Genomic DNA, 19365 nt, shown 5'->3' with positions numbered 1-19365 from the left:
CTGGTGACATTTGACTCCGTTTCACCAATCAAATACAGTCACTGGTGACGTTTGACTCCGTTTCACCAATCAAATACAGTCACTGGTGACGTTTGACTCCGTTTCACGAATCAAATACAGTCACTGGTGACGTTTGACTCCGTTTCACCAATCAAATACAGTCACTGGTGACGTTTGACTCCGTTTCACCAATCAAATGCAGTCACTGGTGACGTTTGACTCCGTTTCACCAATCACATGCAGTCACTGGTGACGTTTGACTCCGTTTCACCAATCAAATGCAGTCACTGGTGACATTTGACTCCGTTTCACCAATCAAATACAGTCACTGGTGACGTTTGACTCCGTTTCACCAATCAAATACACTCACTGGTGACGTGTGACTCCGTTTCACCAATCAAATACAGTCACTGGTGACGTTTGACTCCGTTTCACCAATCAAATACAGTCACTGGTGACGTTTGACTCCGTTTCACCAATCAAATACAGTCACTGGTGACGTTTGACTCCGTTTCACCAATCAAATACAGTCACTAGTGACGTTTGACTCCGTTTCACCAATCAAATACACTCACTGGTGACGTTTGACTCCGTTTCACCAATCAAATACAGTCACTAGTGACGTTTGACTCCGTTTCACCAATCAAATACAGTCACTGGTGACGTTTGACTCCGTTTCACCAATCAAATACAGTCATTGGTGACATTTGACTCCGTTTCACCAATCAAATACAGTCACTGGTGACGTTTGACTCCGTTTCACCAATCAAATACACTCACTGGTGACGTTTGACTCCGTTTCACCAATCAAATACAGTCACTGGTGACATTTGACTCCGTTTCACCAATCAAATACAGTCACTGGTGACGTTTGACTCCGTTTCACCAATCAAATACAGTCACTGGTGACGTTTGACTCCGTTTCACCAATCAAATACAGTCACTGGTGACATTTGACTCCGTTTCACCAATCAAATGCAGTCACTGGTGACGTTTGACTCCGTTTCACCAATCAAATGCAGTCACTGGTGAGGTTTGACTCCGTTTCACCAATCAAACAGAGCCAGGCGGTCACATGATTAACTGCACATAAAGTTTCAGCGGCAAACAACAACAAGCTTAAGCTTACATGAACTCAATGTCAAATTTGAGGAAGCACATGACGGTAAGTAACGTTAGTAGATATTTTGTCTGTCACCGTAAGCTGATGTTAGCTTCCCTGCTATGAATCACTGTCAAATGTACATCGTGTGGGGACATTTATTAACGCACTGCAGCCTCATAGACACACACACACACACACACACACACACTCACACGCACAGTCGCACACACACTCACGCATGCATAGAAACACCAATCAGAAGTGCACAGTGTGTTCCCAGGTGCAGCCCACACCTATCAGTTTATGGTTTGCGTAAAGGCTAACTTGTTATTTTCCTTTGTAATCTCTGCCTACTGAGCCTATGGTGCTGTTAAGTTATTGTGGCTCAATTTGCCTTCATTTTTTTATGTTAATGTGTTATTATTTAATACATATTATTGTTTTAGTTGCTTAAGAGATATTCCTGGCTCTGAATTTGCTCATTGCTATTTTGTTGATTTTGTGCAGTATTTGTTGCCGTCATCATTAAACGAACAGGTTACTCATCAGTTACTCAGTACTTGAGTAGTTTTTTCACAACATACTTTTTACTTTTACTCAAGTAAATATTTGGGTGACTACTCCTTACTTTTACTTGAGTAATAAATCTGTAAAGTAACAGTACTCTTACTTGAGTACAATGTCTGGCTACTCTGCAGATAGCATTATGCTCGGCACGGCCATTTGACTTTATGGCCCCTGAAGGCTTTGCTGAGCAAGATAAGGGTGGATTCCCATGTCTTTGCCTTTCACCAGTCTTTCACGCCGCATTTCGGAGAGACCTCTTCAAAATGCTTATTCTAACAGGATTGGGGAAAACAAAGCCGCAATAAAAGTATAATGTTGTACTAAGATACGCAAGATTAATCTACAAAAGCCAAAAGCAGTGAAGTCGTCACGTTGTGTAAAGACTGCTCCCCCAAGTCACACCAGGACACCAGGAAAGGGGGTACTTCATGACCTCTGTCTGTCTGATGTCCTGGTGAGTCCATCCCTAGTCTGACGTCCTGGTGAGTCCATCCCTAGTCTGATGTCCTGGTGAGTCCATCCCTAGTCTGATGTCCTAGTGAGTCCATCCCTAGTCTGATGTCCTGGTGAGTCCATCTCTAGTCTGATGTCCTGGTGAGTCCATCCTTAGTCTGACGTCCTGGTGAGTCCATCCCTAGTCTGACGTCCTGGTGAGTCCATCCCTAGTCTGATGTCCTGGTGAGTCCATCCCTAGTCTGATGTCCTGGTGAGTCCATCCCTAGTCTGATATCCTGGTGAGTCCATCCCTAGTCTGATGTCCTGGTGAGTCCATCCCTAGTCTGATGTCCTGGTGAGTCCATCCCTAGTCTGACGTCCTGGTGAGTCCATCCCTAGTCTGATGTCCCGGTGAGTCCATCCCTAGTCTGATGTCCTGGTGAGTCCATCGCTAGTCTGATGTCCTGGTGAGTCCATCCCTAGTCTGATGTCCTGGTGAGTCCATCCCTAGTCTGATATCCTGGTGAGTCCATCCCTAGTCTGATGTCCTGGTGAGTCCATCCCTAGTCTGATGTCCTGGTGAGTCCATCCCTAGTCTGACGTCCTGGTGAGTCCATCCCTAGTCTGACGTCCTGGTGAGTCCATCCCTAGTCTGATGTCCTGGTGAGTCCATCCCTAGTCTGATGTCCTGGTGAGTCCATCCCTAGTCTGACGTCCTGGTGAGTCCATCCTTAGTCTGATGTCCTGGTGAGTCTATCCCTAGTCTGATGTCCTGGTGAGTCCATCCCTAGTCTGATATCCTGGTGAGTCCATCCCTAGTCTGATGTCCTGGTGAGTCCATCCTTAGTCTGACGTCCTGGTGAGTCCATCCTTAGTCTGATGTCCTGGTGAGTCTATCCCTAGTCTGATGTCCTGGTGAGTCCATCCCTAGTCTGATGTCCTGGTGAGTCCATCCCTAGTCTGACGTCCTGGTGAGTCCATCCTTAGTCTGATGTCCTGGTGAGTCCATCCCTAGTCTGATGTCCTGGTGAGTCCATCCCTCGTCTGACGTCCTGGTGAGTCCATCCCTAGTCTGATGTCCTGGTGAGTCCATCCCTAGTCTGATGTCCTGGTGAGTCCATCCCTAGTCTGATATCCTGGTGAGTCTATCCCTAGTCTGATATCCTGATGAGTCTATCCCTAGTCTGATGTCCTGGTGAGTCTATCCCTAGTCTGATGTCCTGTGAGTCCATCCCTAGTCTGATGTCCTGGTGAGTTTATCCCTAGTCTGATGTCCTGGTGAGTCCATCCCTAGTCTGATGTCCTGGTGAGTCCATCCCTAGTCTGATGTCCTGGTGAGTCCATCCCTAGTCTGATGTCCTGGTGAGTCCATCCCTAGTCTGACGTCCTGGTGAGTCCATCCCTAGTCTGATGTCCTGGTGAGTCCATCTCTAGTCTGATGTCCTGGTGAGTCCATCCTTAGTCTGATGTCCTGGTGAGTCCATCCCTAGTCTGACGTCCTGGTGAGTCCATCCCTAGTCTGATGTCCTGGTGAGTCCATCCCTAGTCTGATGTCCTGGTGAGTCCATCCCTAGTCTGATGTCCTGGTGAGTCCATCCCTAGTCTGACGTCCTGGTGAGTCCATCCCTAGTCTGATGTCCTGGTGAGTCCATCTCTAGTCTGATGTCCTGGTGAGTCCATCCTTAGTCTGATGTCCTGGTGAGTCCATCCCTAGTCTGACGTCCTGGTGAGTCCATCCCTAGTCTGATGTCCTGGTGAGTCCATCCCTAGTCTGATGTCCTGGTGAGTCTATCCCTAGTCTGATGTCCTGGTGAGTCTATACCTAGTCTGATATCTTGGTGAGTCTATACCTAGTCTGATGTCCTGGTGAGTCCATCCCTCGTCTGACGTCCTGGTGAGTCCATCCCTAGTCTGACGTCCTGGTGAGTCCATCCCTAGTCTGATGTCCTGGTGAGTCCATCCCTAGTCTGACGTCCTGGTGAGTCCATCCCTAGTCTGATGTCCTGGTGAGTCCATCCCTAGTCTGATGTCCTGGTGAGTCCATCCCTAGTCTGATATCCTGGTGAGTCTATCCCTAGTCTGATATCCTGGTGAGTCTATCCCTAGTCTGATGTCCTGGTGAGTCTATACCTAGTCTGATATCTTGGTGAGTCTATACCTAGTCTGATGTCCTGGTGAGTCCATCCCTCGTCTGACGTCCTGGTGAGTCCATCCCTAGTCTGACGTCCTGGTGAGTCCATCCCTAGTCTGACGTCCTGGTGAGTCCATCCCTAGTCTGACGTCCTGGTGAGTCCATCCCTAGTCTGACGTCCTGGTGAGTCCATCCCTAGTCTGACGTCCTGGTGAGTCCATCCCTAGTCTGATGTCCTGGTGAGTCCATCCCTTGTCTGATGTCCTGGTGAGTCCATCCCTAGTCTGACGTTCTGGTGAGTCCATCCCCAGTCTGATGTCCTAGTGAGTCCATCCCTAGTCTGATGTCCTGGTGAGTCCATCCCTAGTCTGATGTCCTGGTGAGTCCATCCCTAGTCTGACGTTCTGGTGAGTCCATCCCCAGTCTGATGTCCTAGTGAGTCCATCCCTAGTCTGACGTCCTGGTGAGTCCATCCCTAGTCTGACGTCCTGGTGAGTCCATCCCTAGTCTGACGTTCTGGTGAGTCCATCCCTAGTCTGACGTCCTGGTGAGTCCATCCCTAGTCTGATGTCCTGGTGAGTCCATCCCCAGTCTGATGTCCTGGAATGTTCCTAAGGTGGATTCATAAAGCGTAGCGGATGTGTTGACAGAATAATAATAATAAGAAGAAGAAGACACTGGCGGCCATTCATCAGCAGGAAGTCATAAGTGTTGATGATTGTGGGTGTGAAGCGTTCATGTGATCATTTCTAAATGTCTTCAATTCACATTTCCTTAAAGCGGAAATGATAACAATCTACAAGGTTAATACAGTTCACTTCTCTTTCTTCCCCTCCATTTATCTGCTTTCTCTTGTATCTCTAGTTACCATGACATATATGTATGTATTGTTGCATTTGAACAATTGTATTGTTGATAATTGAGGTAGATTATTGTTATTATTCATTATCAATAGTGATATTTCTGTTGGTATTTGTATTGATCCATTTGTAGTGTAATAATGCTCATTGTCATTTCTGTATTATTAATATTTACTTCACTGAGTCTCTGATATCACTTTTACTATCATATGTGTAAATATCATATTTGTACATATTGTATTTGCTGATGTTGTTCTGTTGTTGTTGTTGTTGTTATTGTTGTCTCTCTGTCTTATCCCCCTCAAGTCCGGCTGCACCAAACATTAATATAAATACATTTAATAAAGAAAAAAAACCCTGTAACTGCACTTTTTTTTTTTTTTTTAAGGAATTTTGCCCTGTTTTTTAATGCATTCTAAGTCATACTTGCCAACCTTGAGACCTCCGATTTCGGGAGGTGAGGGGTGGGGGGTGTGGTCGGGGTGGGGCGGGGGGCGTGTGGTTAAGATATATATATATATATATATATATATATATATGTATGTGTGGGAAAAAAATCACAAGACTATTTCATCCCTACAGGCCTGTTTCATGAGGGGGTTCCCCCTTTCAGTGAATTCTAGCTATATATATATTTTTTTTTATTATATATATATATATATATATATATACAAATATATATATATATATATATATATATATATATATATATAAATAAAAGAAATACTTGAATTTCAGTGTTCATTTATTTACACATATACACACACATAACACTCATCTACTCATTGTTGAGTTAAGGGTTGAATTGTCCATCCTTGTTCTATTCTCTGTCACTATTTCAGAACACACACATTATACAAATATACATTATAAAACCAATAAGAAAACGGGAGCTCTAATTTGGGAGTCTGAATTAGGATCAGAAGTTCCTATATAAACATTGCGCACTCACGTCGCCTTTTTGTATTGATTACTGCAGCTGTGCACTGGATTCATTCACAAATACAAACTACAACTCACAAACACTTTAGAGTTAGGCTCCACCATCAGAATGTGTACTTAAACTTATAAAGATCACATGGATATTATTCAGTGAGTTGATTCACCAAAACTAACCTGTTATACAGGAGGAAAAAGCACACAGGACGTTTCAATTGTTCACAGACTGGTCGCGCTCATCAGAATGACAAGACACTTCCGGTCTGCAGGTGATAGCATTCAATTGGGAAGAAACGCCCTACTGCCCCCTACTGACCAATGTGAATACTGATAAATGTGTAATGACAGCTCCAAAAACGAATTCAAACCACAAAATAAAATAAATAAATCAACACAAAAATGTGACACATTATGGGTGGGTCACATATGCATGTACAGTAGATGGCAGTATTGTCCTGTTTAAAAGTGTCACAACATTGCTGTTTACGGCAGACAAACTGCTTTACAGTAAATGAAAACTTGACTGCTGTTGTTGTGTGTTGTTACCACGCTGGGAGGACGTTAATGAAACTGCCTAACAATAAACCCACATAAGAAACCAAGAACTCGCCCTCCATCATTAGCTGTTTATATTGTGGGAAAGCGGACGTGTGAACAGGCTGTCAACACGTCACTCAGGTCCGCATGGAGCTGGAGGGGGCGTGGCCTCCAGCTCCGCCTGAATTTCGGGAGATTTTCGGGAGAAAATTTGTCCCGTGAGGTTTTCGGGAGAGGCGCTGAATTTCGGGAGTCTCCCGGAAAATCCGGGAGGGTTAGCAAGTATGTTCTGAGTCATAAAATATGGCAAGTAGGAGGTGGCTAACAATGCAGCTAAAGGGAGTACACTATTCCGCCCATAAATCCCTCTAAAAACATCCAAATACTGCATAAATACTGCATTTACATCATGTGACCTGAATATTAACAAGTATTAGCTATATTGTTATTATAAGTGCTAACGCAGACAAACTATTTTTAATTCTCAGCGAGCTAACTAGCTTATGCTGCTATAATGACATATTGAACTGCTGCATGGCCTCTGAGATGGTGAAAGTTGATTCTAGATGATAAATCCTGCCTCTCACCTTGATAGTAGAAGGTTGTGGACATAAACCCACAAGTTGGTCGACTTTGACATCCAACTTGGACCTGGAGATGGCGAGGAAGACACGAAAATATGCTTGTTTGTGGCACCTTTTTTTTTTTAACCATTCATGAGGATTATGATTAATTCCCATCAGTCGCTATCCCAGTAAGAGCAGACATTGTACAGTGAGTGATTGCTTTATTATGTTCATAGTTTGTATTTTAACACTTAGCAAAATGCTACATGATGTTTAGTGTTTCAGTGTATTTTTTTCAGTAAATATTACATGCTATTATGAATGTTACTACATGACATATATACTTACATCATGTATATATTACATGTTATTATGAATGTTACTACATGACATATATACTTACATCATGTATATATTACATGTTATTATGAATGTTACTACATGACATATATACTTACATCATGCATATATTACATGTTATTATGAATGTTACTACATGACAGATATACTTACATCATGTATATATTACATGTTATTATGAATGTTACTACATGACATATATACTTACATCATGTATATATTACATGTTATTATGAATGTTACTAGATACTACATATATACTTACATCATGTGTATATTACATGTTATTATGAATGTTGCTACATGACATATATACTTACATCATGTATATATTACATGTTATTATGAATGTTACTACATGACATATATACTTACATCATGTATATATTACATGTTATTATGAATGTAACTACATGACATATATACTTACATCATGTATATATTACATGTTATTATGAATGTTACTAGATACTACATATATACTTACATCATGTGTATATTACATGTTATTATGAATGTTGCTACATGACATATATACTTACATCATGTATATATTACATGTTATTATGAATGTTACTACATGACATATATACTTACATCATGTATATATTACATGTTATTATGAATGTTACTACATGACATATATACTTACATCATGTATATATTACATGTTATTATGAATGTTACTACATGACATATATACTTACATCATGTATATATTACATGTTATTATGAATGTTACTACATGACATATATACTTACATCATGTATATATTACATGTTATTATGAATGTTACTACATGACATATATACTTACATCATGTATATATTACATGTTATTATGAATGTTGCTACATGACATATATACTTACATCATGTATATATTACATGTTATTATGAATGTTACTACATGACATATATACTTACATCATGTATATATTACATGTTATTATGAATGTTACTACATGACATATATACTTACATCATGTATATATTACATGTTATTATGAATGTTACTACATGACATATATACTTACATCATGTATATATTACATGTTATTATGAATGTTGCTACATGACATATATACTTACATCATGTATATATTACATGTTATTATGAATGTTACTACATGACATATATACTTACATCATGTATATATTACATGTTATTATGAATGTTACTACATGACATATATACTTACATCATGTATATATTACATGTTATTATGAATGTTACTACATGACATATATACTTACATCATGTACATATTACATGTTATTATGAATGTTACTACATGACATATATACTTACATCATGTATATATTACATGTTATTATGAATGTTACTACATGACATATATACTTACATCATGTATATATTACATGTTATTATGAATGTTACTACATGACATATATACTTACATCATGCATATATTACATGTTATTATGAATGTTACTACATGACAGATATACTTACATCATGTATACATTACATGTTATTATGAATGTTACTACATGACATATATACTTACATCATGTATATATTACATGTTATTATGAATGTTACTAGATACTACATATATACTTACATCATGTGTATATTACATGTTATTATGAATGTTGCTACATGACATATATATACTTACATCATGTATATATTACATGTTATTATGAATGTTACTACATGACATATATACTTACATCATGTATATATTACATGTTATTATGAATGTTACTACATGACATATATACTTTATACAGCGTGTGTATAAAACATTGATTGAGGTCTTTTAGAGCGACTTCCGTTAGCTGACTTTTGCTAACCTTTATTTACTATTTAGAGTGCATAAAAACAAAATAAAAATGCCTGTTTTTTTTAGTCTTACATGAATGATGAGAACAATTCCCCAAACAAGTGCAATTCTCCTTGAAAAAAGGTTTTCATGAGAGTGAAGGTTTGACAGTTCATCTGTAATTAAATGTGTTTGTCATTCTGAGTGAGTGATATTTGTGTAAACAGACGCATGTTTGAGTCATGGACACTGGACCAGCAGTCTGGTTCTTATCTCAGACAGGCGGCAGGTCAGATGAGTCTGGATCCTTATCAAGGCCAAACATCAAGCCAGTCATCTGAGCAGATCCTACACTCATTCCACTCTTTCAACGCACAAGAAGACCACTCAGGAAGTCTACTGAAGGTTCTCCTCACATGACAACAGCAGCACAGTCCAAACAACAACACAAACATGGCAAGTACTCACCAGGTTTTGTCCTTTCTGGGATGGCAGTAATCTGAAAAAGAAGGAAATAGACGACTGAAAATGTGTGTTGAGACACCTTTACATCATCACTTTAGACAATGGGGGCCCAAACTTATCCACTGAGGGCCACACACTGATCAAATGAAAGCATGCGGGGGGCATTTTGATATGTTTCCTTTCAAAACCAATACAATATATAATTATAGAACATTTTTTACCTTCAGGGCTTCCTTTCAAGTTTAGTCCCGGGGACCCAGAAGGGTCTCAGTCAATACGTCATATAAGTATATTAGCCTTTCCAAACTGACCCTGCCCTAGGTGTCTCTTATTTATTTATTTATTTTTATTTTTATTTATTTTTTTCTAATAAAGTTGTTTTAATCTACCCCCCCCCCCCCCCCCCCCCCCCCCCCCCACACACACACATGTAAAGCGACTTTGGGTATTTAGAAAAGCGCTATACAAATCCCAGGTATTATTATTATTAAGTCATATCGTATTATTATTATTTATTTTTTATTTATTTATTTATTTATTTATATAACACATAAATCTCCAGATCCATCCATCCATCCATTTTCTACCGCTTATTCCCTTTGGGTCGCGGGGGGCGCTGGAGCCTATCTCAGCTACAATCGGGCGGAAGGCGGGGTACACCCTGGACAAGTCGCCACCTCATCGCAGGGCTAAATCTCCAGATCTGTCGATAAAAAGTTTTTTTTGTTTGTTTATGTTTTTGGTCCCGGGGACCCAGAAGTGTCTCAGTCATTTAAATAAGTCATATCTTATTATTATTATTATTTTTTTTTTTTTTATATAACACATAAATCTCCAGATCTTTTTTTTTTTGTTTTGTTTATGTTTTATGCTCTTTTTGTCAAAACCCTCTTTTTAGTCACAAAAATATAAATAAAATAAAAATTGATAAAATAAAATAAAATATTGTCCTCCAAAATAAAATTCAAAGTGGAATGCTTGATGTGAAGTAATTGGAGCCGTAAGTAAATTGATTATTTATAACAAAAATATACAACATTTTCCTGAAAAAAAACCCCTTCAAAGTGTGATGTTTGATGTGAAGTAATTGAAGCCATAAATAGGCCAAGTATTCATAACAAATTGTATTCTAATTCATTATTCATGTTTGAGCAATGACAGTTTAAATACAAATCCCAATAAAACTCTTTGGGATCCAAAACTCATAAAAGTGTTAAAATAAATATTTTTTAAAATTTTTTATTTACCTTTAACACTTAAATCTCTAGATTAACTGCAGATTTATCCATCAATTATAGCTTTATTTTTGATTTTTTTCCATGTTTTTTTTGGTTTCTTTTATGCCCTTTTTGTCAAAGAAAGCTTACGTTTTTTTTATATGACAAACACACGAAATATGCAATATTACCCCCTAAAAGTGGAATATTTGATGTGAATTATTGGCGCCTAAAATATGTCAATAATTCATAACATTTATTTTAATTAATTATTATTTTAAGCAATGACAGTTTAAATAAAAATCCCAATAAAACTCTTTGGGATGCAAAACTCATAAAAGTGTTAAAATAAATATTTTTTTAAATTTACCTTTTACCTTTAAATCTCTAGATTAACTTCAGATCCATCCATCAATTATAGGTTTTTATTTTTATTTTTTTTCCATGTTTTTTTTTTGTTTGTTTTATGCCCTTTTTGTCAAAGAAAGCTTAAGTTTTTTTTATATGACAAACACACGAAATATGCAATATTTCCCCCTAAAAGTGGAATATTTGATGTGAATTATTGGCGCCTAAAATATGTCAATAATTCATAATAACATTTATTTTAATTCATTATTATTTTAAGCAATGAGAGTTTAAATAAAAATCCCAATAAAACTTTTTGGGATGCAAAACTCATAAAAGTGTTAAAATAAATATTTTTTTAAATTTACCTTTAACACTTAAATCTCTAGATTAACTTCAGATTTATCCATCAATTATAGCTTTATTTTTTATTTTTTTCCATGGTTTTTTTGGTTTCTTTTATGCCCTTTTTGTCAAAGAAAGCTTACGTTTTTTTTATATGACAAACACACAAAATATGCAATATTTCCCCCTAAAAGTGGAATATTTGATGTGAATTATTGGCGCCTAAAATATGTCAATAATTCATAACATTTATTTTAATTAATTATTATTTTAAGCAATGACAGTTTAAATAAAAATCCCAATAAAACTCTTTGGGATGCAAAACTCATAAAAGTGTTAAAATAAATATTTTTTTAAATTTACCTTTAACACTTAAATCTCTAGATTAACTTCAGATCCATCCATCAATTATAGCTTTATTTTTGATTTTTTTTCCATGGTTTTTTTTGTTTTGTTTTATGCCCTTTTTGTCAAAGAAAGCTTACGTTTTTTTTATATGACAAACACACGAAATATGCAATATTTCCCCCTAAAAGTGGAATATTTGATGTGAATTATTGGCGCCTAAAATATGTCAATATTTCATAACATTTATTTTAATTCATTATTATTTTAAGCAATGAGAGTTTAAATAAAAATCCCAATAAAACTCTTTGGGATGCAAAACTCATAAAAGTGTTAAAATAAATATTTTTTTAAATTTACCTTTAACACTTAAATCTCTAGATTAACTTCAAATCTATCCATCAATTATAGGTTTATTTTTTTAATTTTTTCCATGTTTTTTTTTGTTTTGTTTTATGCCCTTTTTGTCAAAGAAAGCTTAAGTTTTTTTATATGACAAACACACGAAATATGCAATATTTCCCCCTAAAAGTGGAATATTTGATGTGAATTATTGGCGCCTACAATATGTCAATAATTCATAACATTTATTTTAATTCATTATTATTTTAAGCAATGGCAGTTTAAATAAAAATCCCAATAAAACTCTTTGGGATGCAAAACTCATAAAAGTGTTAAAATAAATATTTTTTTAAATTTACCTTTAACACTTAAATCTCTAGATTAACTTCAGATTTATCCATCAATTATAGCTTTATTTTTTTTATTTTTTCCATGTTTTTTTTTGTTTTGTTTTATGCCCTTTTTGTCAAAGAAAGCTTAAATTTTTTTATATGACAAACACACGAAATATGCAATATTTCCCCCTAAAAGTGGAATATTTGATGTGAATTATTGGCGCCTAAAATATGTCAATATTTCATAACTACATTTATTTGAATTCATTATTATTTTAAGCAATGAGAGTTTAAATAAAAATCCCAATAAAACTCTTTGGGATGCAAAACTCATAAAAGTGTTAAAATAAATATTTTTTTAAAATGTACCTTTAACACTTAAATCTCTAGATTAACTTCAGATCCATCCATCAATTATAGGTTTATTTTTTATTTTTATCCATGGTTTTTTTGGTTTCTTGTATGCCCTTTTTGTCAAAGAAAGCTTACGTTTTTTTTATATGACAAACACACGAAATATGCAATATTTCCCCCTAAAAGTGGAATATTTGATGTGAATTATTGGCGCCTAAAATATGTCAATAATTCATAATAACATATATTTTAATTCATTATTATTTTAAGCAATCACAGTTTAAATAAAAATCCCAATAAAACTCTTTGGGATGCAAAACTTATAAAAGTGTTAAAATAAATATTTTTTTAAATTTACCTTTTACCTTTAAATCTCTAGATTAACTTCAGATCTATCCATCAATTATAGCTTTATTTTTTATTTTTTTCCATGGTTTTTTTTGTTTTGTTTTATGCCCTTTTTGTCAAAGAAAGCTTAAGTTTTTTTATATGACAAACACACGAAATATGCAATATTACCCCCTAAAAGTGGAATATTTGATGTGAATTATTGGCGCCTAAAATATGTCAATATTTCATAACAACATTTATTTTAATTCATTATTATTTTAAGCAATGAGAGTTTAAATAAAAATCCCAATAAAACTCTTTGGGATGCAAAACTTATAAAAGTGTTAAAATAAATATTTTTTTAAATTTACCTTTTACCTTTAAATCTCTAGATTAACTTCAGATTTATCCATCAATTATAGCTTTATTTTTGATTTTTATCCATGGTTTTTTTTGGTTTCTTTTATGCCCTTTTTGTCAAAGAAAGCTTACGTTTTTTTTATATGACAAACACACGAAATATGCAATATTTCCCCCTAAAAGTGGAATATTTGATGTGAATTATTGGCGCCTAAAATATGTCAATGATTCATAACATTTATTTTAATTCATTATTATTTTAAGCAATGGCAGTTTAAATAAAAATCCCAATAAAACTCTTTGGGATGCAAAACTCATAAAAGTGTTAAAATAAATATTTTTTAAAATTTACCTTTAACACTTAAATCTCTAGATTAACTTCAGATCTATCCATCAATTATAGCTTTATTTTTGATTTTTTTCCATGTTTTTTTTTGTTTTGTTTTATGCCCTTTTTGTCAAAGAAAGCTTATGTTTTTTTTATATGACAAACACACGAAATATGCAATATTTCCCCCTAAAAGTGGAATATTTGATGTGAATTATTGGCGCCTAAAATATGTCAATAATTCATAACATTTATTTTAATTCATTATTATTTTAAGCAATGACAGTTTAAATAAAAATCCCAATAAAACTCTTTGGGATGCAAAACTCATAAAAGTGTTAAAATAAATATTTTTTTAAATTTACCTTTAACACTTAAATCTCTAGATTAACTTCAAATCTATCCATCAATTATAGGTTTATTTTTTTAATTTTTTCCATGTTTTTTTTTGTTTTGTTTTATGCCCTTTTTGTCAAAGAAAGCTTAAGTTTTTTTATATGACAAACACACGAAATATGCAATATTTCCCCCTAAAAGTGGAATATTTGATGTGAATTATTGGCGCCTAAAATATGTCAATATTTCATAACTACATTTATTTGAATTCATTATTATTTTAAGCAATGAGAGTTTAAATAAAAATCCCAATAAAACTCTTTGGGATGCAAAACTCATAAAAGTGTTAAAATAAATATTTTTTTAAATTTACCTTTAACACTTAAATCTCTAGATTAACTTCAGATTTATCCATCAATTATAGCTTTATTTTTTTTTTTTATCCATGGTTTTTTGGTTTCTTTTATGCCCTTTTTGTCAAAGAAAGCTTACGTTTTTTTTATATGACAAACACACGAAATATGCAATATTTCCCCTTAAAAGTGGAATATTTGATGTGAATTATTGGCGCCTAAAATATGTCAAGATTTCATAACTACATTTATTTGAATTCATTATTATTTTAAGCAATGAGAGTTTAAATAAAAATCCCAATAAAACTCTTTGGGATGCAAAACTCATAAAAGTGTTAAAATAAATATTTTTTTAAATTTACCTTTAACACTTAAATCTCTAGATTAACTTCAGATCTATCCATCAATTATAGCTTTATTTTTGATTTTTATCCATGTTTTTTTGGTTTCTTTTATGCTCTTTTTGTCAAAGAAAGCTTACGTTTTTTTTATATGACAAACACACGAAATATGCAATATTTCCCCCTAAAAGTGGAATATTTGATGTGAATTATTGACGCCTAAAATATGTCAATAATTCATAACAACATTTATTTGAATTCATTATTATTTTAAGCAATGAGAGTTTAAATAAAAATCCCAATAAAACTCTTTGGGATGCAAAACTCATAAAAGTGTTAAAATAAATATTTTTTTAAATTTACCTTTAACACTTAAATCTCTAGATTAACTTCAGATTTATCCATCAATTATAGCTTTATTTTTTTTTTTTATCCATGGTTTTTTGGTTTCTTTTATGCCCTTTTTGTCAAAGAAAGCTTACGTTTTTTTTATATGACAAACACACGAAATATGCAATATTTCCCCTTAAAAGTGGAATATTTGATGTGAATTATTGGCGCCTAAAATATGTCAAGATTTCATAACTACATTTATTTGAATTCATTATTATTTTAAGCAATGAGAGTTTAAATAAAAATCCCAATAAAACTCTTTGGGATGCAAAACTCATAAAAGTGTTAAAATAAATATTTTTTTAAATTTACCTTTAACACTTAAATCTCTAGATTAACTTCAGATCTATCCATCAATTATAGCTTTATTTTTGATTTTTATCCATGTTTTTTTGGTTTCTTTTATGCTCTTTTTGTCAAAGAAAGCTTACGTTTTTTTTATATGACAAACACACGAAATATGCAATATTTCCCCCTAAAAGTGGAATATTTGATGTGAATTATTGACGCCTAAAATATGTCAATAATTCATAACAACATTTATTTGAATTCATTATTATTTTAAGCAATGAGAGTTTAAATAAAAATCCCAATAAAACTCTTTGGGATGCAAAACTCATAAAAGTGTTCAAATAAATATTTTTTAAATTTACCTTTAACACTTAAATCTCTAGATTAACTTCAGATCCATCCATCAATTATAGCTTTATTTTTTAATATTTTTTCCATGTTTTTTTTTGTTTGTTTTATGCCCTTTTTGTCAAAGAAAGCTTAAGTTTTTTTTATATGACAAACACCCGAAATATGCAATATTTCCCCCTAAAAGTGGAATATTTGATGTGAATTATTGGCGCCTAAAATATGTCAATAATTCATAATAACATTTATTTTAATTCATTACTATTTTAAGAAATGAGAGTTTAAATAAAAATCCCAATAAAACTCTTTGGGATGCAAAACTTATAAAAGTGTTAAAATAAATATTTTTTTTAAATGTACCTTTAACACATAAATCTCTAGATTAACTTCAGATCTATCCATCAATTATAGTTAAAAATAAAAATAAAAATTCCATGTTTTTTTGTTTTTTTTATGCCCTTTTTGTCAAAGAAAGCTTAAGTTTTTTTTATATGACAAACACACAAAATATGCAATATTTCCCCCTAAAAGTGGAATATTTGATGTGAATTATTGGCGCCTAAAATATGTCAATAATTCATAACAACATTTATTTTAATTCATTATTATTTTAAGCAATGACAGTTTAAATAATAAAAGCTTGCATGGCAACTTTGTTATTAGAGTCAACACTAACTTGTTCTCCTTTTTGCTTTTTTATTACACTTGTTTTTTTATTTTTAATAGTATTTCTAGAATGTGCCTCTAATATGACTGGCTGGAATAATTCTAAATCAATCTGCTGCTGGGAAAGCAAAAAGGAAATGAGCTGACCTGTCATTCCATTGATCAATTGTGTGTGTGTGTGTGTGTGTGTGTGTGTGTGTGTGTGTGTGTGTGTGTGTGTGTGTGTGTGTGTGTGTGTGTGTGTGTGTGTGTGTATGGTGGGCAGCAGTCTGTTGGAATGCAGAGGTCTTTCTAGCCCCTGACTTCTGACCTCGGGGGTCCTTAGTTGACCCCCACACGCTGACCTGTTTTAATCCACACTCCCCTGGAGGAGATCAGAAGACGAGGAACATTCTTGCTCTGATTTCATTCATCAGAAATGGACAAAATGAATGAACCTCGCAAGATGGAAGATCTTCTCACCTCCATTGAGGACATGTTTACCACCACCAAGCAATAACTACTATGTTGTTTTTGAAATCAACAAATCAATCAGACTTTATTGACTTAACACTTTTCCTGCACAGGTGAGTGCAACACTTTATGCAGGTAAAAACAAAACAAAAACACACGGCAGACTGAGGGGAAAATTCCCCTTTTGAGGCGTCCAAAATAGAGAAGAACTCAAATTAACGCCGTCTATAAAATAGTATAAAAAATGTTTAAATATATAAAAATAAAATGTAAATATTCCGATAATTAATAAACAAAAACGTAAAATAAAGAACATAATAGTAGTAATAATAGTTATGAGAAAAATTGAAAAAAAACAGAATAAAAATGAGAGTTTAACAAGATCAGTAAAAAGCCTGATTAAAAAGGTGTGCCTTTCAAAAAAAGAGGAACTAAAATTAACGCTATTTATAAAACACTATAGAACTTTTTTTTCAAATATATAAAAATATATAAATATTGCAATAGTTATTAAACAAAAACATAAAATAGAACATAATAGTAGTAATAATAGCAATGAGAAAATAGAAAATAACAGAATAAAAATGAAGAGAGTTTAAGCTTAAAAAGGTGTGCCTTTCAAAAAAAAGAGGAACTAAAATTAAAGCCATTTATAAAATAGTATAGAACTTTTTTAAAAATGTATAAATATTGCAATAGTCATTAAACAAAAACATACAATATAATATAATAGTAGTAATAATAGCAATGAGAAAAATAGAAACAAACAGAACAAAAATGAAGAGAGTTTAAGAGGATCAGTAAAAGGCCTGATTAAAAAGGTGTGCCTTTCAAAAAAAAAGAATAACAAAAATTAACGCCATTTATAAAATAGTATAAAAAAATAATAATAAAATTAAAATAAATAAATAAAATAAAATAGTATAGAACTTTTTTTTAAATATATAAATATTGCAATAGTTATTAAACAAAAACGTAAAATAAAGAACATAATAGCAGTAATAATAGCTATGAGAAAATAGAAAAAACAGAATAAAAATGAAGAGAGTTTAAGAAGATCAGTAAAAAGCCTGATTAAAAAGGTGTGCCTTTCAAAAAAAGAGGAACTAAAATTAACGCCATTTATAAAATAGTATGGAACCTTTTTTTAAATATATAAATATTGCAATAGTTATTAAACAAAAACCTAAAATAAAGAACATAATAGCAGTAATAATAGTTATGAGAAAAATAGAAAAAAACTGAATAAAAATGGAGAGTTTAAGATTAAAAAGGTGTGCCTTTCAAAAAAAAAAGGAACTAAAATTAAAGCCATTTATAAAATAGTATAGAACTTTTTTTAAATGTATAAATATTGCAATAGTCATGAAACAAAAACATACAATATAATATAATAGTAGTAATAATAGCAATGAGAAAAATAGAAAAAAACAGAACAAAAATGAAGAGAGTTTAAGAGGATCAGTAAAAGGCCTGATTAAAAAGGTGTGCCTTTCAAAAAAAAAGAATAACAAAAATTAACGCCATTTATAAAATAGTATAAAAAAAAAAATAATAAAATTAAAATAAATAAATAAAATAAAATAGTATAGAACTTTTTTTAAATATATAAATATTGCAATAGTTATTAAACAAAAACGTAAAATAAAGAACATAATAGCAGTAATAATAGCTATGAGAAAATAGAAAAAACAGAATAAAAATGAAGAGAGTTTAAGAAGATCAGTAAAAAGCCTGATTAAAAAGGTGTGCCTTTCAAAAAAAAGAGGAACTAAAATTAACGCCATTTATAAAATAGTATAGAACTTTTTTTAAAATATATAAATATTGCAATAGTTATTAAACAAAAACCTAAAATAAAGAACATAATAGCAGTAATAATAGTTATGAGAAAAATAGAAAAAAACAGAATAAAAATGAAGAGAGTTTAAGAAGATCAGTAAAAAGCCTGATTAAAAAGGTGTGCCCTTCAAAATAAAGTATCGTGTCATTTATGATCCTGGTCCACACAGACCTGCAAAAAGTCCTAAAAGCACCGTAATGAACGTTTGAACCCATACGGTAACGATGGGCATTGATATCGCTACTGGGCTGCACAAAAGTTGTTTTTCATCCGATTCTA

General features: G+C 33.2%; 1 protein-coding gene across 2 annotated transcripts in view; it reads right to left on the bottom strand.

The window, feature by feature from the left end:
* Window positions 1-19365, bottom strand: part of dlc1 (DLC1 Rho GTPase activating protein) — a 222371-nt gene that overhangs the window by 154366 nt on the left and 48640 nt on the right. For both annotated transcript variants that reach the window (XM_061984396.1, XM_061984398.2), the window contains one exon: window positions 9762-9792. In XM_061984396.1, coding sequence (XP_061840380.1) covers window positions 9762-9792 — 31 coding nt within the window. The remainder of the gene's footprint in view (window positions 1-9761; window positions 9793-19365) is intronic.

Source organism: Nerophis lumbriciformis, linkage group LG25, assembly GCF_033978685.3.
Source record: "Nerophis lumbriciformis linkage group LG25, RoL_Nlum_v2.1, whole genome shotgun sequence".
NCBI lineage: Eukaryota > Metazoa > Chordata > Actinopteri > Syngnathiformes > Syngnathidae > Nerophis > Nerophis lumbriciformis.
Note: the sequence above shows the minus strand (reverse complement) of the source record. Positions and strands in the feature narration are given on the sequence as shown.